At 37.7% G+C, this 23,118-nt stretch overlaps 1 protein-coding gene across 1 annotated transcript in view; it reads right to left on the bottom strand.

Annotated features, from left to right (window-relative positions):
* The window catches only part of INSR (insulin receptor), an 83,109-nt gene that overhangs the window by 51,930 nt on the left and 8,061 nt on the right, over positions 1-23,118 (bottom strand). Inside the window, exon 2 of the mRNA XM_072404683.1 lies at positions 5,182-5,733. Coding sequence (XP_072260784.1) covers positions 5,182-5,733 — 552 coding nt within the window. The remainder of the gene's footprint in view (positions 1-5,181; positions 5,734-23,118) is intronic.

The raw sequence follows: 23,118 nt of genomic DNA, 5'->3' as shown, positions 1-23,118 counted from the left end.
TATGGTTTAGATATACTTTAAAAACAGGCGTTATGTCAGAATTCCTGATTCTGGTCAGATTTCAGACAGGCAACACATAACTAACTCTAGTGAAATAAATTCTATTCATAAAGCTTTAGGATTTGACAAAAAGTCATTTTTAGGGCATCTCACAACCCAAACAGGAAACTGATCCAACAAACTCTGTGTACTCTTCCTGGAAACTGATTTAGATATTATCAAGATGAGGCCAAGTAATACTGTGGTTTTTCATTATTGTACATGTGAGGAGTATCCCATCTAAAAATAGATTTTCAAGCCTAGTCAAAACAATTCTTCCTCAAAACAATAGTTAGTGATCAATTCCAGTGACAGTAGAAATTAACAAAAGCTGTACAGTGCTGTTAATAAGAGGACTGAGAGAATGTACTCCTCTGTGTCCGCCTTATAATAAACAATAGTAGGAATAGCAGATTGCAAAATGATGACAACTGTACTGGCACTAGATTTTTTTAAACAATCATCTCCAGCAAAAATATATATATATTTTATATATATATAAAACATTGAGTCCTCCGTTTACACATGCACTGCAGTAAATCAAGCAGTATCCTACTGATGCACTTTGCTGTGGTGTGGTGTCATCTATTTCACCTGACACAACAATACAGCCGTGCTGCCATGCACCAGTGTGCCCCAACGCATCAGGGAGTTATTAAAGACACTAAATCAGCATGCATCTACTCTAAGACAAAAATAATGTTTTGGGTTGACTGAATTTGTGTATGCTAAAGCAATGCTATTGGTGCATAGATCATATGTAGTAAAAAAACTTAACTAATTAAAATATACATGCAAACTATATTGTAAATATTTATTTCTAGACCATGTGACCTAAATTAGTAGATGCATAAATTGCTCAGAATCAAAATCTTCAGAAGTGTGATTGTTATCACTGCTAAATGTATTGATCCTTAGAGCAATACATGTTCCGTATAATTTATAATAATGTTAACATTGTGGTGAATGACAAGTTTTTTTTTAACTTAGGGTAGTAAACCATATTCATTAAACAGTGAAGTGAATAAGAGATTATCTGGTTATAATGGCACCTGTCATATATTAAGCAATAAGTGAACAGCCAGTTGTTAAAGCTGCTGTGTTGGAAGTAGGAAGCATCTACAAAACAATGAACACTACATGAATTTGTGCTATAGTTACATAGTAGTTTAGGACATAAGTCCATCAAGTTCAACCACTAGGGAAATAAACATATCCCAGATATAAAACCCAATAAGACATAGTTGGTCCAGAGGAAGGCAAACAAAAAACCCTGGTACAATTTGCTCCGACAGGGTAAAAACAAAATTCCTTGCCAATTCCATGAGGCAATCAGATGTTACCTGGGTCAACAGTCTCTGGTATTTTTACTTAAAAAACTTAATACCCAGTTATATTCTGTGCTTCCAGAAAAACATCAAGCTTTTTTTCTAGTAGTTGCTGAAACTACTTCCTGAGGGAGCTGATTCCACATTTTCACAAACCTTACAGTGAAGAATCCCTTCCTTATCCGGAGCTTAAACTTCTTTTCCTCCAGACGCAAAGAGTGCCCTCTTGTTCTTTGTAATGATCTCAAAGTGAATATTTGGGAAAAGAGTTCTCTATATGGACCATTTATATATTTACACAGGGTGATCATATCCCCCCTTAAATGTCTCTTCTCAAGGGAGAATAGATTCAGTTCAGCTAATCTCTCCTCATAGCTGAGCTCCTCCATTCCTTTTATTAGTTTAGTTGCCCTTCTCTGCACTTTCTCCAATTCCACAATGTCCTTTTTGTGAACTAGTGCCCAAAACTGGACTGCATATTCCAGATGTGGTCTTATCAACGCTTTGTACAGGGGCAGGATTATGTCTCCATCTCTGCAGTCTATTCCTCTTTTAATACAAGAAAGTACTTGTACTAGCTTTAGATATTTCAGCTTGGCATTGCATGCTATTATTAGGTCTATGATCTACCAAAACCCCCAGATCCTTTTCCATTTCTGATTCCCCAAATGTTGATCCCCTGGATAGTATAAAACATACATGTTATTATCCCCCAAATGCATAATTTTACATTTATCTATATTGAATGTAATTTGCCATTTGGCTGCTCAATCAAACAGTACATCCAGGTCAGTACATCCCAAACTCTATATCATTTATAAAGATGTTAAATAGTAGAGATCCCAAGACTGAACCCTGGGGGTACACCACTAATAACCTTAGATTATTCAGATTATGAATCATTAATAACAACTCTCTGGATGCGATCTTTAAGCCAGTTCTCTATCCATTTACAGATTGACTTTTCTAAACCTATCGACCCTAACTTGCATATTAACCGTCTGTGGGGTACAGTGTCAAATGCTTTAGCAAAGTCCAAGTACACTATATCAACTGCTATTCCACTGTCTACCTGTTTACTTACTTCCTCATAAAAAGAGAGTAAATTTGTTTGACAACTTCAGTCTTTCTTGAAGCCATGCTGACTATCACTTATAATATTTTTTCTAGCAGAAACTCCTCTATGTGGTTCTTTATCAAACTCTCTAGGACCTTTCCAACTATGGACGTTAAACTAACGGGTCTGTAGTTACCTGGTAATGTCTTTGCACCCTTTTTGCAGATAGGAACCACATTGGCCTTACGCCAATCCATCGGTACCTTGCCAGTGAATAGAGTGTCTCTAAAAATCAGACGTACCATATTTTCCGGTGTATAAGGCGACTGGGCGTATAAGACGACCCCCCACTCTAACCAATCATTTGGGGGTCGTGTTATATGCCCAGTATTGTACTGTTCCTTCTGCCTGTCAGATCTCACTATTGTGTGAGAACTGAGAGGCAGAAAGAACTGTACACTACTAGTCCTAAGTAATGAATGGGCACGTTCCTTTAATGAATGGGCGTGTTCCAGTGAAGAGCCAATCCAGGCTCTCCACTGGAGAGCCAATCCAGGCTCACATCCTGCTTTTCAGCTTACACGAGTCCTGCTGTGAAGCAACGCGAGCCTGCCCAGGAGGACTCATGTAAGCTGAAAAGCAGGAAGACAGAAGGAGGCACAGGAGGACTCGCAGGGACGCCAGACCAGAGAGGGGACTCGCGGGGACACCGGACGCTGCAGGTAAGTACTGGTACCCGGCGTACAAGACGACCCCTGACTTTGTCATAGATTTTTCGGGGTTAAAAAGTCGTCTTGTACGCCGGAAAATACGGTAATGGCTTTGAAATAACCAAACTCAGCTCTTTGAGTACACGTGGATGTAATCCATCAGGTGCTGGTGCTTTGTCAACCTTAATTTTTCCCAACCATTTCTCAATCATATCAATTTTGAGCCACTGTGACTCATTTAAGGCAGTGGCATTGCTATTATGAATTTGGATTTGAGCTCTGCCATTTTCCTTTGTGTGCACAACAGAAAAAAAAAGGTTTTAGGAAATCTGCCTTTTCTTTATCCACAGTAACCAACCCTGAGACATCCTTTAAGGCGCCTACATACTCAGATCTGATCTTTTTGCTGGTAATATATTTAAGGAATTTTTGGGGTTTGCCTTACTTTCCTTTGCAATCATTCATTTTGAAGTTTTGCACATTTTATCTCCTTTTTTACATCTTTTGTTATATTCTTTATAGTTTTCAAACGATGAAGGTGATCATTTTTAGAATGCCCTTTTCTTGTTCCTTAAGGCATTTTTAACATCAGCTGTAAGCAACATAGGTTTTAGTTTTAGCCTCTTAACTTTTTACCCATTGGAATAAATTTCTCAGTGTGCTTTTGTAGAACAGACTTGAAACATTCCCATTTCTATTCTGTGTCCTTTAAGGACAATATTGTCTCCCAGTCAAAGTCACAGAGAGCCGCCCTTAATAATGGAAAATTTAATGTTTTTATCTTTCCTGTTTACAGCTTACATTAAATGAAATCATAATATGGTCACTGCTACCCAGGTTCTCTTTTATATGCACATTTGTTGGAAGCTCTGCATTGTTAGAAAGAACTAGGTCCAGCAGAGTATAATTTCTAGTTGGGGCTTCTATAAACTGTACCATAAATTTATCTTGTATTAAATTCACAAAGCCTCCCTTTTGCTGTTCCTGTAGTGCTCCAGTCAATGTGCAAACCAATCTTTGGCATACAGGTTGTACCCCAATGAAAAGTCAGCCCAGTTCTCTATGAACCAGAACCTTTCCCTTTTGCACCAGGACTTAAGCCATGCATTTATATGTCTAAGCTCCCTCTGCCTTTCCTGTGTTGCGCATGGCAAACTCATAATTCCGGGGAAAGTAACCTTGGAGGTCCTTTCCTTCAACTTGAAGCCTAATTCTTTAAACTGATTATTAACAATCCTCCATATTCCATCTATCCTGTCATTGGTTCCAACATAAACCAACACTGCTGGCTCCTGTCCAGCCCCTCCCAGTAATTTGTCCACTTGGTCCATCACATGCCGAACTCTGGCACCAGGGAGACAGCAAACCATTCGGTTTGTGATGTTATTCATTCTAAATGGCAACCCTGTGCACTTTACCAAGCAATGTGTGTTGCTTTGTGGTGCTAGAAATGGTACATGTAATATTTTAGCAGTGTTCTCCCCAGCCCCCTTTAGCCAGGTGCCCGACCCGGCACTTTTCAGGGGCTGCCACCCACCTACAGTTTCCTGCCACTCATCTTAAAAAATTTCTGGGAAGAATACAGTTTTAGGAATGTTTTACACAAAGTGGCAACTGTATGCCCTGAGGGTTCAGCAGAATAGGCTGTCTTTCAAAATGGAAGAAATAAAGTCTACCCTAAAAAAAACTGGTCCCAATCTGTTCAAAAATGTAATCATGGTCTCACTAAAATGGGTGTTTTTTAGACAGCATTGTCTGCAATTGTGAAAATGTTTTTGACCTGCTTTATTGGGCATACTCTAAACTGGGATTGATTTCTGTCATTCATAAATGCCAGAACCCACCCAGCACATGTTCTCAAGTTTTTGAATATAACCAAAATGTCCAGGAGGATGGCAAAATGAGGGTGGAGCTCATATGTTTGGTAATAAAATGTAGCTTCAGATGTACAGTGGATAAACATTCTGCTTTACAATTGGAAAATCTAAACGAAAAAATATATTCTGCAATGTATATATGCAAAGCATAGCATAAATAAAAACCTTACTTCTTTGACAGTGATCCTGGGTCCAGCAGCGTTCACCAAAAACTGAATTAATGATTGTAGATGGACAACTGCTCGTTCCCTTCATAGAACCAGGGCACACATCCCCACATTCCTCCTTATTATCTTTGTTGAGGTTGATATAGTTGTCTTCAACAGAGTCCAGGATTTTTGACCAGTCAATGGTAGAAAGATAACACAGTTCATGATTCTTCTCAATCCGTACTGAGCCTCTAGATATGCGCATAAGGCTGTGAAGACCGATCTCCTTTAGATCAAGCATTTCAAAAATGACCAAGGCATAGTTGAAAAAGAGTCGGGTACCACGGATAACTGTGAGATTTGGAAACAGGTCTTTTAGACTCTGCAGACCGTAAACTCGAAAGAGAAGGAGGTAGTCCGTTATCATGGTAAGATTGGAAAATGTTAAACCTTTAAAATGTTCTGGTTTGGTGTTAAACATGAGTAAAATCTGTAGATGACCTTCAATAACAGTGCATTCTTCCAAGTCGTACAACTTTGTCAGATTATTCCGAATATCCATACTTGGGCAAACTGAAAAAAAGAGGAGAAAAAAAGGGTGAAATTGGTTTTTAAAAAATCTTTTTCAGATATCTTAACTATATTACTAAACAACAGTATAAATCAATTTCAGCTAAACTTAAGCTTGACCAAATGGAGTTACTCAGACATCGAATTGCAAATAATTTGAATAAAGTTGAAGCAAATTTGTTAAAATGTTCACATAAGCATTTCTTCTGACAAGAAAAATAATGGGCGTGTTAAATTTTATAACCCAACCAAACCTCATATCATGTTGGTGGTCCAGTACTGTATAGGAGGTCTTTACCTTCATTTTTTTTTAAATCACATGAGTAATGGAAGAAGTCCAAGCTTAACTATCAGGAGCAGCACTAGTTCAGGCAGGTCAAATCTCTGTAGCTCCTCTCTCAGGGACCTGCCTGCTCCACAACAAGCTTCTGGAGTCAGGCAGCCCCCAACTGTGAAAAAGTACAGCTGACCTTATTCAACTAATGTAGTCAAAAGTATAAAAAAAAAATGCTAAACTTGCATCACAGCCCTGTAAACAACCCTATTTCTTCAGAAAGGGAACTTTAATGGCATGAGTATATAAGAAGTGCAGCACCAGAAAGACCATTTTTGCAAAAATTCCATATATAAACATCGCTTTTGCCATGGTTTGCAGCCTGAAATCAACCATTGTACAAGGGAGTAAGGTCTCATGAAATTAGATGCTGATAAAATAGTTATTTTTATGTCATAGCTTTTATTGTCCTGCACCAGGAAATACATTCCTCCACTTAAAGTGACTGTACAGCATAAAGCAACATTCTAAATTTCCACTGATAAATTATTGAGTAACAGCAAAATAACAAAAAAAAATTGTTAATAATCAGTTCCAACCAATGGCATAAGTACAGCTACAGCAGACCATGTGACTGTTGTTGGGACCAGAAGCCATGAATGCCCAGTTTTATGGATATATAATGGATTTTAATCAACTATAGTACTTGTCAAAAAGGACCAGTGTCATAATTTTAATAAAACAATTAGCATGCTGCAGATTTTTGTTAGCCATATATATGAGACAGAGTTTTAGGAGGGGGGGGAATATAAGAGTTGCCAACGATGACCTTGTATTCGTTTTTAAAGGAAGCTATCAGAACTAACCTACAGGAAAATGAGAATAGTTTTGTATAAATTGTATTTAGTGTTTAGGTTGGACTTTTTTTGGGGAGGGAGAGAGAGAACAGTTATTTTAACAGTGTTTCGCACAATAGCATCTTCATGTTCTTTATAGGCCCACACTTCAGTTTAGTGGGCAGCACAGACCATGGTACACCCATCTGTCAGGAAATTTTGGACTTATCCACATAGGTCCTAAATGAGAAGCAATCTTTTTCCAAGCCTGCAGAGACAGCCTAGCCTTCGGGTCTCAAAAGACATGCAGCCATATATGCGTAATACCGTTTATATTTATTTAATCCTACATTTATATATTTAAACCTATATTTAAATATTTTTTTTTGCTTCAACAGCAGCAGCCCAAATTATACTGCAACACTTGCTTTCCACCATTCAGTAGTGGTTGGAGAAGATCGAACAAATTCATCTGAAGTATCGAGTGGCCGTGGAGGACAATCAAACTAATCACTATGGTGCCATGAGATCCGCTTTGAGGCTTTTTGGTGTTGTAACCATACAACGCTTTGTTTATTGAAGTACCAAAAAGTATGTATGGTATACTTGTAAACTTTTGTTTATTGATGCCCTATATGTGTGCTTGTGTCTGCATTAGTTCAGTCTTGTCAGTATCTTAGTTTGTGATGTCTCCAGAAGAGGCCTCCGTGTTCTAAATGGGATCTAAATAAAGATCAGCAAGTGGAATCAGGACCTCCTTCCTCTTCAGAACTAGATCATTCATCATAATTTTCCACTAGGGACCAATAATTGTTTATTCACTACAGTTCTTCCCCTGAAAAATGAAGTGTTTGCAACAGGCATATCCTTTCCCCTTCCCACACACTTAAAGTAGTCACCTAATGGAGCCATTACTGTTTAGGAATTTACTAAATAGCACACATGCCTGAGGGCAGTCTGACCATGACTGCATATTCAACTGCAGACTAGTGCACATGTCAGCCATATTGTGTGATTAAATAACCATTAAACTTAATGAATCTGAGTATTTTTTGTATTGATGGATCATTTGCAATCAGTAAGGTAATGTTTTGTCACATTGGTATTCTTAGATTCACCATGGCAATCCTCAAAAAAAAAAAAAAAAAAATGGAGAATAGAGCAGGAAACCTAATGTATAGTCAATTGTGGAACAAGAAATAAAACTGCTGGGGGTAAATGCATGCCTGATGTAGGTGGTCACCAATTCAAAAAAAAATTGCACAATCCTCCTGCAGTGAGAAAAGTTTCCATTTTTGCCTTATAGTTGCTAGACAGGTACAACCTATTCTATGTACTATAACTTGCTATTCACAAAGGACTTTGTAGAGCAAAGACATGTTGTTGTAAAACTGATTGGTTGAACGAATTTATTTTATGTTTAAGCAAAGGAATGTGTGTTATGCAAAGCTAAACGTTTTTTTCATATACACTTAAACTGTCTCTCATTCAGAAATGCTTCAACAAAAGTATAATTGGCAGTAGCATTGGCAAAACAAACATGAAAAGGCACATCACACAAACCTTTTATTGCCTATCAACAAAGGAACAAGAATCCTGTTTGGGATATGAATTGCTGAACAGTTTACTGGTTAGTGAAATGTGTAAAGAATAACAAGGACAGATAGAAGTAAGCCTGAGAGAGGATCTCACCTTTCCACATTCGGCTTAAATGTTTTATTGCTGTCTGTATGTTTATTGAGGACATTTCACCTTACCTCCTGTTCCAGGAGATACAAACATGATTTAGAAGAAATAATCAAAATGTGATTAGTGCGCTAGGAAGGTGCATTTGGTATAATAATAACAACACAGTGGACCATTGCATGTTGTGCATTGCTGCGCTACTGCAACACACTATTATGAATGAAGTGTTGAACACCGAAAACAGCTCCAAAAATGTTATATCTACTTTGTATTAGACTGTACTACATCAATGTACGAGAAAGTCAATGATAAAACATCCGTGGGAAGGAAAAAGACTTCCTGAGAACAGAACCTGTTTATAATTTAGTTATTAATGAAACATTTGTTATAAGACTAGGAGCCCCCCCCCCCACTTCCCTATCAAGTATGGCAAAAAAAAAAACATTGTGCATAATGCCATGCCAATGCCAAATAATAATAAAAAATGTACAGCAAATAACTACATTTCAGAATGTACTGATTATTAGAATTGTACTTATTATTATTAAAGCAAAAAATAAGGGTGGTGGTGGTAGTGGGGTGGGCGTTCCTCTGTTACTCAGCTCAAGAAAAAGACGCAGAATTATGCTCAACATGCCAGGAGACAGCAAAGGAGCCAAAGCAAGACATATACTGTCTGACAGACCGGCTTCCATTCTATAAGGCTGTCTACATCAACTCATCAGTTGTTCTGTCAGTAAGTAACTCATCAGTAAGTTCTACAGTGCAGAATTGGGGCTGCATGGAAACAAGATTTCAGTGTTTTTGTTCTTTAGATTGGAAAGAAATGTCTGCTTTTTCAGCAGTACCACAAACCTCAATTGGATTTGCAGACATTGAAGGTGGCAAGGTTGTGGTGCATTTAAAACCTGATGCGGACCACTTGTATAGATTTAAATGGGTACCATTTTTAAGTACACTAGCAAAGTGTTTGAAAGTGCAGGACAGTAGATGACCCATGGCTCCTGGTGACACAGACAAGCAAACCAAAACGCATTAAGAGCATTAAGCAAAAGCTTATAAATGTCAAAATCTTCTCACTGCTGCCAGAGACATAGTAGCTGAAAATGATACACTAAAATGAGGAACACACTGAATGTACTTCAGACTAAAGCATAGGTGGGGGGACTTCGGACATTACTTTTTCTGTGCTATGCCTAATGTCCTTGCATATTGCCCACCATGTGAAGCACAGCAAACCATACTGCATGCACATAGTGGGAAAGGGGCAAAGCTGTGCCTTATACAAAAATCAGATGTTTTCTATAGAACTTTTGTTGAATCAAAGCTGTATTTAAATACCTGTGTCTGCATTGCCTTCTATTCTCAAATCTAATTCTGAAATATACAGAATGCATTCTTTTTTTTGCCAAGCTTTTGAATACTGGAAAAATGAGGGTTAACCCAAGCAGTTCAGGAACAAGTGTCTTTTCCAAGAATAAAGGAACAAACAGAACAGAGAAGTCTTGGGTTTCCTTCCCACAGAAGATTGTGGGGGGGGGGGGGGTCTGTTCAGTGATCTGCCACGTACACTCATCAGTATTTCTGATTTAGTTACAATGATGACCACAAACAAGACAGCAGGCAGATCAATTTACAAGAGGAGGAGAATGGGAAATATTTCCTTTTTACATCATTGTTCCTTGTGTCTTCTGTTTTTCATTTAAAATTTCCCTGATAATAATAATAAAATAACATTACTATTATGTTTCTTCTATTAAGCATTGGATAAACTGCAGCATAGTTTAACATCTATGAAGCCTATGAAGTAGAATACATTTTTCTTTTTCCTTTACATTTTCGTTAGTGAGACTATATAATAGTAATACTCACTTAAAAAAAGAAAAAAAAACATGCAGCTTGCACCTGCAGCACAGCACACCTCTGGCTATTCTAGCAGGTATGGATAGGAGAGCTGCAGCTATCACTTAGTGCAGCACATTGTATATTGTTATTTTGTGTATTTACAGAATACAAGGTGTTCTGTGATTGGAAAAGGAGGGGGAGTGTGGAAATGACAGTGTGCATCACTGAATGAATGAGGTGTACTGTGCTGAGGGTGTAAACAGCATGTTTTCTAGTAAAGTGCTGCAATGTGAACATTAATTTCACTCTCCTGAAAAACAACTTTTTATATACATATGCAAAAAAATACTTAAGTTCTTTTTTAAGTTGGCCACACATTACAATCAAGTTGTACAATATACAGTTCCAGACATAAGTCTAGAAAAGATATCATGACAAAAAAAATTTTAAAAATAAAACTTTTTCCTAGAGTTACGCTGATTGTAAGAAGAAAAAAGCCACGCTCAGAATGCCTATTTGGAAATTCCAGTTGCACATGAAAGTATTTCCTTTCCATTTGCCACCACAATTCAATATTCTCCCGAGAAGTGTTTTCAGGCTGGGTAGGTAAGAAGCTGTAGGCAGGTGGCAGCCTTAGTAACCAGCCAAAAACAGCCAGTTGGTAACTGAAAGCCCAGCTAAAACGGGGCTGGGGGGAACACTGCAATAGAATCCAAACTACATCATGACAATAAAAATATCAAGGGTCTTCAATAAGTTGTAAATTGAACTTTTTTTAATCTGCATCAAGACAGATGATAACCTGCCCAGTCATATGTTTGATATAAAGAGAACTGATAGTGCTGAAATGGCCACACTTTTCTTTGCAGTTGGGATTTGAATGTCAAAAAATTCACAGACAAGTGAGGTTAACACAAAGACAACAGACTTTAGTTAAACATCAAATGAATGTATAACATCTACACTGAGCAGAATCGGGTTCAGTTTGTCAGCTTCGGATATCTATAGTAGGGAAGTTTACATTTTATTACAGGTTGTAATTATCACGGACAGCTCCTATATAAAACGCTGTACACAAAAGGTTCCCATTTAGAAATTGCTCATAGCATCCAAGGAAATGTTTCTTTTTTTTTTTTTTTTTTTTTTACACCAACAATGGAAAAATATTAGCTTGAAATGCAAATGTGCATATATTGCCCACGGCAAACTGGACTCCAGTTGCCAATTCGGCGGTAAAGGGCAAATGATAGACCGTGTTGAGTTGGTATGGACAACACTGATGTTTTTTAATTCAAAATGGTTAGAAATGTAATCATTTGGCAATGAATTACAACTTCTCTACTTTTTAGGGCTTTCAAATGCACAAATGATGTACATTGCCGCTTAACATGAAGAAATAAGCTTTACCTCTGTACAAGAGTAGATTTGGGAAGGCATGTTTGGCTTACTCAAGTGCTGCCATTCCTCCTACAGTGCCAGCTTCTGGCAGTATATTTTTGTTACTTAATTATTGACTGCTCTGTAATACAGTTACCGATTGGCAAACATCTCTCTATTTTGCTCTGACTGTTTACACAGGACTATTTTTGGAACAAACTAAATCCCCTTTATCTGCAAACTGATATATCATGTTCCTTTTAACTCTGTTTTCCAGCAGATATTGCAGCTCTGTACTACCTACACACCAAAACATGTAGTGACAACCAGATTCAGTCAGCTCATCTGCTTGTGACTTCTGACAGCTTAAGTAAAAACATCCTGCGGTCCTGTATATTAAACCGAGACTAAAAGGAAGCGTTAGGTTAGTGGAAAACATGGGAATTAGTAATGACATATTGTGCAGGCTGCACACAGCCAAGAAAAAAAAAATTATACAGAAAAGTGAAGAACAAGCTTTATACTGTGCGTTTTATAAAGCAAAAAATCCCAAAAAATGTTTTTTCCCGTTGAAGTGCCTACAGTAGATATAGAAGAGAACCTGTGGACCTGTGTATGAACTGTAGTACCAGTTATGGGACATGTGACTCACGCCTCTTCCTCCCACAGAACTGCAGGGTGCCCGAGCGGCCAATATTTGGTACTGATGCAGCCTTATGTAAGCTCTGGCTAAAGCTACATGAAGCGTTCACTTGTCTCTCTGCTCCTGCTGATAAATGGTAAAGAAAGGGTGCAGAGGAAAGGTGGTAAAAATAAACTAGGGGTGCCAACATTTATGTAAACCTGTTTTTTTCAATGCAATGGGGGTTTTATGAAATGTTAGCTGACTTGTTTTATAGCATTTCACACATAAAATTCAGTTCATAAAATATATTACATAGGTTTTTCATGTTACATGACTGCTACCTGACTCGATATAAAAAACTTTAAAGTGTCTTGATCAGACAGGACATTTTTGCAGAAAGGGACAGGTGATGTCAATAATCATTCTTACCTGCCCAATTGCTTCAAAGAACTGTCAAAAATGCCGAGCTGCATTTACTAGGGTTGAATGAGCGCCCGCATGCTTCTGCAGAGATATGTTACCCTGGCCAATCTTTGCAAGAAGGAGCAGATGGGGATTCCCATAAATGGAATGGGGGGGTGGTATAGTACACCTATATAACACCTGTATACTTTTCAATGTATTTTTTATCTATTGACATTGAAAACCTTTTGTTTACAGCTTTTGTTTTTGTTTTATAGCTTAGCTGCAATTTACACACTGAAGAGTAATTCATTATCTGTGATTTGTAATAATAATAATAATATTAAAAATGTGTCCTTAATGGACAGCTTAAGTCAGACAAGAAGGCCACAAGCAGGTAGGCACAGCTTAATCAGTTAACCCACATACTGGAAATTCTTTACCATGTCTTACTCATTCATTTTTTAAAAATCAAAAAAGTAAGAAAACTGCAAATGTGTATTTTAGATCTGTCAGTATTTTTAACCCTGTGGCAAAAGTTTAGGCAAACTCCTTTCCTGCTCCAGTGTGACTATGCACAAATCAAGATTCACAAAAACATGATTTATTGGGTTTAGGGGCCAGGGAATTCATATAGCCTACACACAGACCTGACCTCAACTTTTCTGAAGACCTTTAGGATGAGCTGATATACCACTTTTGAGGTCAAAAACTGCTGCTGGGCACTCTCACAAGAGGGTTTTTGGCTACATGGGCACCAATTGGCACAGATGCACACTCCAAAATCCCATGGAATGTCTTCCCAGTAAACTGTTAAGACCAGAAAGTGGTGCCAATTGCTTATAAATGCCCATGGCTTTGGAATGGAATGCCTAACAAGCACATACAGATATGATGATAAAGGTGCTCATACTTTTGGCCATATGGTACAGAGCTTACAGATAGCGATGGTAGTTTGTGTGTATGCACATGTATCAAACAAGAGGTAAAGAAAAAAATAAAATAAAACTGAGCCAAAACCTTATATAGTTTTCCTTTATGTATTACTTGAGAAATATAAAAGAAAAAAAAGGGGTGCATGGCACTTTATTTTTATTTATTTTTTTATAAACACAAAGGTGCCAGATCTGTTTAAGGAAGCCAGACCTTATTATCCGTAAAAAAAGAGGTAGGAGGAATATAGATACAGAGTAGATAGACCTAACAGTATTACTTCAGAAGACACATTACACAGGTCAATGGCTACATTTAGCATTACAAAGAAAAGCTATAAACTCAAAACAAGAAGGCAGGTGATTGTTCACAGGAGAATGGAAACTTTAGGTGGCAAGATGAAAAAGCTGCAGAATATTCCCCCCAACTGCAATGCCCCAAGCAGCTGTACTGCCAGCTGCAAAAAAATGGAACAAACCACTAAATCAATCTTGCCGTTTACCCTCTCTTGGCCTACCACCAGCCTTTTAATTCTACAAAAAAAAAATGTTGTCTTTCCTCCCAAACTTTGCTAAACAGATCATATGGGGATCTTTCAGAATGCTGGGAAATAAATTCAACAACTGTTGCAGTGAAAGTCAGAATTAGCTGGAAAGTTGTATTGTGTATGGACAGCAGAAAAGAGAGGATCTTGGTTGAGATTACTGTATAGCCACATGTTTCATCCTAGCTGCTATACATCCAGTCTGATTTGGTTTGGTACTGGGAGTCAGTTTCATATCACAATATTTTTGAAAGGGCGCACAATTTTTTGACCCTACCATAGCAGTACAATAACACAGTCTAAGGCCAATTTGGGGGAAAGCCAATTACCTACTTGTTTAGGGTATGAGAGGAAACACAAGCAAACATGGGGAGAACATACTCCATGCAGATAGGGTTCAGCCAATCATCAAACCTGGGACCAGGGTACTGCAATGTGAAAAGTGCCAGAAACCAACCCTAAGTTACCATGTATTTTTAGATTTGTGGAACTTCCACTTCAAAGATTCTTACAACAACCTGGCCAGGCAGGCACAATTATGTCTATAGATGTTGCTCAAACTTGCTGCGGGCACAAAATCGAACTTTGTAACCACCCAAGCATTGATGTTGATGGTTACGCTGAAGGAAAAAGATGCCAAAATCAATGGCACCAGAATACCTTCAAAGAAACAAAAGCAGTAGGCATGGGTATTAAACCAATCAGACAGATCATTTACAAAAAATGAGCTAAATTATAGAATCTATGGCCAGTTTTAGGCTTTTTTAACATATAGAAAACAATGTCACTGGCTGTGTAATACTTGGCCTTGATACTTAAAACCATTTTTACAAAAAGATTTTCAAGTAACACTGAAAATTGTCTGCAGGTTCCTCTGTAAAATAACACACAACATAGTGCATGCCACAGTGATGTTTGTACAAGAATACATAGGAAAAAAAGAAAAAACGAAGAAAAAAAAAACAGAAAAGAAAGAAGAGTAAGGGAGACTGACTAGATAAAAAGGAGAGAGAATGAACCAGGCAGAAACAGGGAGGGAGAGAATGTGTGGGTGGAAGGCAGGAGTGTGTGGAGGGGGAGGGGAAAAGTACATGAACAACATGTTTGCTACACAGAAATGATAAAGCAACATTTAAACCGATTTCCTCCTATGGGGGGGTTGAAGTTCTTTCCTGAAAGACTAACCTTTGACATTGCTAAATGGAGCCTAAAAAAAAAAAAAAAAAAAAAAAAACAGCTACTATGTCTTAAAATAGAGATCAGCACTCACAGTGCAGCTTACATAACCAACTATGGGTGCTGCACTGCAGGCCACACATGGCATCAATGTCCAGGAGAATGGAAATAGACATTTCTACCAAGGATTGCAAAATGTATTTTGCTCAAAGATTAACGTTGTTTTATCGAAGGTAATCCTCCACACAAAACGCCTTCATTCTACTGATAGAAGGCGGACAAATGCGAGGGGAAACAAATGCAATGAAATAGAACCCATGCACTGACAATGCATATAAGATTTAGAAATGGAAGGTCTGCTGCTTCCCAGTCAGCTTTTGCCACTTAAAAGCTGTAAAAAATATTGAAAATTAAAAAAAAAAGTTATACAATAAAATAACCATGTTCTGGCTTCTGAAGCTTCTGGAGCTGCGGGTGACATTAGTGTGCATAGCGGCTGCCTCCTGGTCACTTGAAAACCTGCAAGAAAGCATTTCTTTGGCAAGTTAGGACACCCTTTGCAGGATTTTGTGTGCCTAACTATTCTGAAAGGCAGCAGTGGGCAGCCACCAAAAGTGTAGGAAGCTTGTTAAAGGCAAAAAAATTGTATTCAGATAATTGTATACAATTACTGTAACCAACGTGATACATTTCTGTGCCCTCTGTGAATAGGGCTACCAGCCCCATAGAAGTCTAAGGGCTGTATTGCCTAGCTTGGCCACAGAAAAGGGAAGAGGGCAAAAAGGATAACTGCACTGAACTTCGAGAAAAATAATTGGTTATTGAGGAATAGATTTCCAGTTTTCCTGCCCAGAATTTATCTTTAATATGGCAAGCCCCTATCATGTGGGCCCAAAAAATGTGGTTCTCCATCCCTAGAGAGTTAGACAGTATAGGCCCATAGTATTGTTTTATTATATGAGAACCACAAAGTCCTGTTGCTGCTGTTGTGCTACCTCTGCTTTTGTAGCAACCTATTAATTAACCTATTGTTTTTAAATAGGAGCAGCACATTTAGATTGATTACTATGCATTAGTACAAGATACTACCATTTTAGGTTTTATTTTTATTGCAAAACGAGGCTTATATTTACCCCATCAAGTCTTTAGGACAAACTAACCTACCCGTCTTTTTCGGTTTCTTAAACTTACACTACTTACCCACTATTCCATACTTACTGTGAGCTACTTCCCCCACCTCATAAGAGTGTAAGCTCTTTGGGCAGATATCCTCTTCCTGTGTCACTGTTTGTATCTGTCTTTCACACGCAACCCCTATTTATTATACAACGCTGCGCAATATATTGGCACTGTATAAATATTGTTTACTATTATTATTAGATAAGCAGTTTGCAAACTGTCCAAGAGTAGAATTCATGTTTTCTCCTTGCCAAAATAGTAGACACAATCTTCTGTATTTTGAGCATTTTTCCAAAAAGCAACAAGCTCCGGTAAAAGTTAATACATGAAAAGCTATTGCCTCATGTATAAATAAAAAACAAATTGTCTGGATGCACGTATCGTTACCCCTAGCAAAAATAACTGGGAAGTAATCTTTAAAACTAGCTAGAACCCTAGAAAGGGCAAAACAATTAGCAAGATGGTAAACAATATGCTAGGGACAACTTCCAAAGACGTTCAAATTGAACTCCAACCTGAACGGCAAGGTCAAGGTCCATTAATGGCTGATAAACAATCCGTCCCCTTTTTGAGTAACAATGAGCTCCAGGGAAAAGCAAGGACTCCAGTGGTTTTGTTTGTAAGCAAAAAAGAAAAAAAAAAAAAAAAACTTCTGAAATTCATACTGAGAAGCTACAATGCTTCTTGGAAAATATCCTTTTATGTGATTTTCAGAGCCAATATGTGTTTTTTGGCAAGGAGTTTCCAAGTCGAGAAGTTGAACCTCATTTTCTCAAGATGCAAAGAGTTTCTCTTTTTTCCTTGGCAATAATCCAAAACTAAGTGACATTGTACCAAGCATTCTACCTATGAACTAATAATGTATTTATACAAAAGTTATCATATTGCCCCTTAAAATGCCTCTTCTTAAGGTAACTTTTTTTCCAATTTTTTCCTAATTGCCGAGCTCATCCATCAGTTTACGTTGCCTTATTCTGCACATCTCCAGTTTAACCACATCATTGTAACTGGTGCCCAAACCTGAAGGGAATAATTTAAAGATGTCTTACCAATGCTTTGCACAGGGAAGATATTACGCAGCCTATGAAAAAAAAAAAAAAAAAAAAGATGTTCTTCACTTTTAGAAACCAGATTGCCACTTTGTTTTTTTTTAACCAGATTTATAAAAGATGGAGAAATTTTATAAATTGGGTTTAATTTCCTGGCAATCGGGCTTCCAAAAAGTAGAAAATGGTTGTGCTGCTATACAGTCAACATTGTGCTTAGAAACTCTATTCATTTAAATGTGGTAGGGTCCTGTTCTGTTCTATACTATAGGAATGTGGGGCATTTTTACATCACACATCTTAATTGTGGTCTATGGATTGCTTCAGTTTCCAAATAGCAAATACCATCTATAAAAATTGTCAAAAAGGTATATTGTAAGGACAAAGTCCTCTGGCTTCCAAGGCAAAGATGTCAAACTGCTCTCTTTCCCAAACTCGTTATTGTGACATTACACAAACTATCACAGCGCAGATTTAAAAATAGCCTCGACTTCAGAAATCCTGAAGTAAAACAGAACAGAAAGGGGCACTTCTGCACAGTGTAAGCCTCCCAGCCCAGCTGCGCCCCCTAGGCACAAAGCCCATGGTAGATGACTAATTCCTTGGCCTTGCTCCGATTTGGCTGATTGACATATTATAAATATGATGGGCAAGACGCATTCTAGTGATCAGGTTGAAAAATGGTGAACTGAAAAATGAGAGCAATGAGGCAATAAGAGTCTGCCCCCCCCCCCACCACTGGGCACCAATGTCTCTATTACAGCAGATCCCCACCCCAGAGGAAACATATTTTATTTATAGCAATGGCAAGCTGCAGTTAACAAGTCAGGGTGATCAGAACACCCAGATCCTTCTTGATTAAAGACTACTTTCATTTTACTCCCCTAGAATATATAATGCATGAAGCAGAGAACATCAGGCCTCCTGTCCAGCACACATATATATATTATAACATACAACAATACAAAATGGCACATATAGTAAGAAGGAATTCTGTCTGGTTGTGGTGATGAAGCTGTGTAAATCTATTTATATGCCACTATTGTATATAATCTGGTGAGCAGCTCTTTCATTCTGACAGTGTTGTAATGTCTAACTTGTTTGTAATGGTAAAAAAAGCATGGGCAGTGATTACAGAATGCAGTGGTAAACTTTTTTGGGTTAGGCCTTTTTTTAAAAGATCATATACAGAGCTGATGTAATAAAATCATACATGTTACACCAGGCATTTTTTTCTGCAGCAAGGCAGGTTTTTTTGTATTTTTTTTTTTTTTTTTTTTTTTTAACAAGCCCACTAACAGGGTAGCAACCGAAGCTTGTATCAAAGCTTTCTTTAAGTTGGATGGTAAAGCATTCTCAGTACAAGACAGTGCAACATACTGTAAATGAACATTTAGGAACAAATGGTCACATAAAACTATCAAGCTGCTGTATAAGCTAGTGTGAAAACATTACATCACAATATGACAATGTGTAAATGATGAATTCATCACTAGTCAGCCATTCTTAGCTTGCATTCACATAAAGTAGCTAGCGGGCAGCCATCCACCCAACTAAACCTTAGCCAGCCCTAGTGGCAAGCACTCTGCAATGCTAGCTACTCTTGGGGTAAGCAATGATCCTCCAAAGAGGGTATTGTCAGTAGAGATTGCAAAACACCCAGCAAATAAGTCCTAAATAATAACTTTTTAAAACTTATTATCATATTTGCTTAGTATAATATTATCTACAAAGACCAAATTCTAACCAAGGAGCTCTATTTCTTTTATATTCTTCATCTTGGAAGTATTACTTTTTAATATTGAAAACTAGCATCAGAAAGAGAGCCGAGATGTGAGCTCAGGACATTCTGTCTGCTTACAAAGTTAGCAGTATGAAATAAATAAAGAGAGGGTATTCCAGAAATACTGCAAAAACCATACATTCTGAATACAGAGGAGCACTGTACCTCCAAATACAACCTGTGTAACATTGATTATATGAAGCGTGTGGAACTTTCCACTAGACAGAGATGAGCACAAGCTCAAAAAGCTTTGCTATGGAGAGGAATTCTAAACGCGAGCTGTTTTAATACGTTTCTATAAATGCTGTTCCATTTTACAGTTGAATGTGGTGTATAGTAATGTTCAGCTTTTATTTCTGTAAATGTTTAACAAAGCTGTAATCATTTTAGTAGAATTATGGACAAGTATACACATCATCATAAACCAACTTGAATTCTTAAGATCCTATTTATATTAGCGACAGGTCAAATTTGACCTGTTTTTAGTGCTTTTCCATTACACCAACATTGATTATTTATTGCATTTTTAAAGATGTAACAAAAACTGAAAACTACACAGAGTAAATCTAAAGTCCACTGTATGTACAACAAATGCTGTAGAACCAATTTAGGTAAGGGACATTTAAATGGCTTTTTCAGCTCCATTACTTCCAGCTTCCATGCAACAGATTACATTCTATAACGTTTTTATGCTTCTTGACTGATCATTGGTAACTGTAGCACAAAGGAACAATGTCATGAGCAAAATGCATGGACTGCCAATAATGACTTCTTCCTGAAAATGCTAGGTGACCATCTGTTATTCTTTTAACACTTTATGAGTGAAGAGCCTACAGCAAGTAAAATCAGAACTACAGTACTTATCTTCTTTTGCTTATGCTTATTTCAGATAAGTAACAGAAAGTACTAAAGCACATTCTATATTTCTAACTTGGTTTTGAAATCTAAAGTTGGTAAAGCTACCTATCAACTGCCATATACTTGAACTTAGCAAAATGTCCTTCACGTGTGATGAACAGGTGAACAACTAATTTTCTAGAAAATTTCTCCAGCTCCTCAGTCACCCACTCTTCTCCTAATGTGGCTTCAGGTACACACTATATTCACACCTTTTCTTGCTCTGCCATTCCCCCTGGCTCCTCTATCATAATGTTCCTCTCACCTTGCTCCTGCAGTCACAATGCCCAGTTTACTATAGAATGGTCTCCTTTCATCCTACTAAGTCAAGTAAAGAAGAGTATGTACTGGCTGTGTAGTTTTACCTTACAGACATCTTGAAAAATTCTACAAAGTATTCACAAATCAGTGCAGTCATTCATCCTATTAAAAAAGTGATGGCTGTTATTGAGAGTCCCAGTGAACATGGACCAGAGAAAGCAGGAGAGTTGTATAAGGCTCTCTGAAAGAAAACTATAAACAATTATGTTAAAGGCAAAAGCTTTAAATCTATCTCAAAGCAACTTGATGGTCCTATGACAACTGTCACAAATACTATAAAGAACTTAAGGTCCATGGCACCATAGGCAACCATGTGGCGGGACGAGAGGGAAAAAATTGACTCCAGTGTAGGTAGAAGGATAGGTAGTATTGTAAGCGACAGTTAAGGACAACTTCCAAAAAGATAAAAGCTAAAAAACAAAGTCAAAGTCCTCCAGTGGCTATTCAAATTATTTGTTGCTGAATGCATGGTAGAGGACCCAAGAGGACCCCCAATAATCAAAGAAAACTGAGTGGAATTTCCTCAAAAGCCAGGATGCTTCTGGGAAAAGGTCCTTGGGGTCCTTAAAGGCTCTAAGGCTACATACACATGCTAGATGATTGTTACCCAAGACAAATGACTGAGACTTAGGTGAAAATGCAGCATGTGTGCAGCAGTACCCAGTCCCCGTCATTCACTGAACGGTCCTGTCGGATTAATGAATGACTGGATAGGGATGACCACAGTATTTTCCAAAATGTAGGAGAGCGCAGAAGGGTGCCACTTGCTCAACCCACCCCCCCCTCCTTCCCCTTTCCAAAGGGCAGAATAGCACTGTGTATACTGTACTTGTTAATTCTACCGTTGCTGGAAACGATCAAGAAAGATTGTTTCCAGTGACAGAAATCTATTCTGTGTTCTAATTTGTATTATACACCTAAATATGAGCAGAGACTGAATATTCTATACTGCTATAGTGTTATAAAACATTTTAAACAACAACACTAATCTATAATAATGCCAGTGGAATTACAAGAAAAGTAATATATGAAGTAAAAAAAAATGATTTTTTTTTCAATGCATGTAAAAGAATTATGGTCCTAGAGCAGTTTACATATATACAGTGACCGAAAAAGGAATGGGCATCATATTAATCTCTCCCTTGAATATCGGGTTCCAAGTTGCTATGAGTCATGACCTCATCGCACAAAGTCACACATGCATCAAACATGAGATCTATGTACACGTAACCTCACTTGGATCCCCTTACTAACCCCCTTTGCTTGAGTGGGGGAGGATCAGGAAGGGAAGTTCAGCTCCACAATTCCAAATGTCCAGTCTGCCAACAGGGTACTGTGTGTGGGGAAAACAAGTCTTAAAACTCCTATAGAATCATTTGTTAGAAGCAAAAGTTTAGGAAGTGTATAATTATCAGTGCTCACTTTGTCAACTGTAGGGAATCAAAGTTTTAGCTGGTTGTTAGGAAAGGCTGTATAGTGATGGAATTTTTTTCAAAGAAAGCCAAGTAAATCCTTTTTTTTCATCAATTACCAATCTACAAAGTGCATTAAAAAAGGAGATTACGTTTTCAGTGTGATCACCACCCTACAATTGCCAATTCACCATTGTGGCTGCAGTAGAAGTCATAGATTGGCATGGATCGAAAATAATGGTCAGAGCAAAACAGGTAACATCAGTAACAAACAGTTCTACATTCAAGTGAATGTAGATTCTTGTTATCTTAGAGGTATTATGGTACGTTTGTTCACTTTTAAAAGCCCATATGCCAGGGAACAAAATCTGTTCTACCTTTTATAAATTAAGGTCACTGAAGCTAGCTGAATGTAAAAAATAATATACAATGGCAAAAGTATTACTGCATAAACCACATCTGTTACAGGCAGAAAATTCAAAGGTGGCATGCATTTTCAGATGTTCTGTACAAGCAAAGAAATACACAATGCTCAGGACCAAAACCACAGTGGTCAGCCAGGCAAACTTAGCAGAAGAGATTCCTGCACTAGTATACAGAAAATAGCAGCAAGTGATCTAAAGTAATACTTTCAAATGTGATAAATTTGGCAATAAACGGAAGGCAGTATGTTCAGCGAGCTGTACAAGTCTTTCGTTGCTGGTGAAGCATGTTGGATGTTCCATGCAGGTTTGGGGCTGCGTTTCTGCACACAGAGTGAGATATTTGGTCAGAGGTAATGGTATGCACAATGCTAAAAAAGTACAGGCAGATACTTATTCATCATGCAGTTTCATCAAGGTGGAATCTGTTAGGTCCAAAATTTATATAAAGTCAGAGTTATAAAGAACTCTCTGTAGCTGGATAAACAGTGTTCATGAAATTAGGCTTTAAATGGTAAATAGACATTTATTTACTTTTTAAGTATATTTTTATTACGCATACAAAATATATTTTATTTCAATGGGAGCTGCCAAGTCCTATTTATTTTTTTTTTATTTTCCCTCATCCTC

The sequence above is a fragment of the Pyxicephalus adspersus genome, chromosome 3 (assembly GCF_032062135.1).
Source record: "Pyxicephalus adspersus chromosome 3, UCB_Pads_2.0, whole genome shotgun sequence".
Taxonomy (NCBI): domain Eukaryota; kingdom Metazoa; phylum Chordata; class Amphibia; order Anura; family Pyxicephalidae; genus Pyxicephalus; species Pyxicephalus adspersus.
The sequence above is the reverse complement of the archived record's forward strand: the minus strand, read 5'-3'. Positions and strand labels throughout refer to the sequence as shown.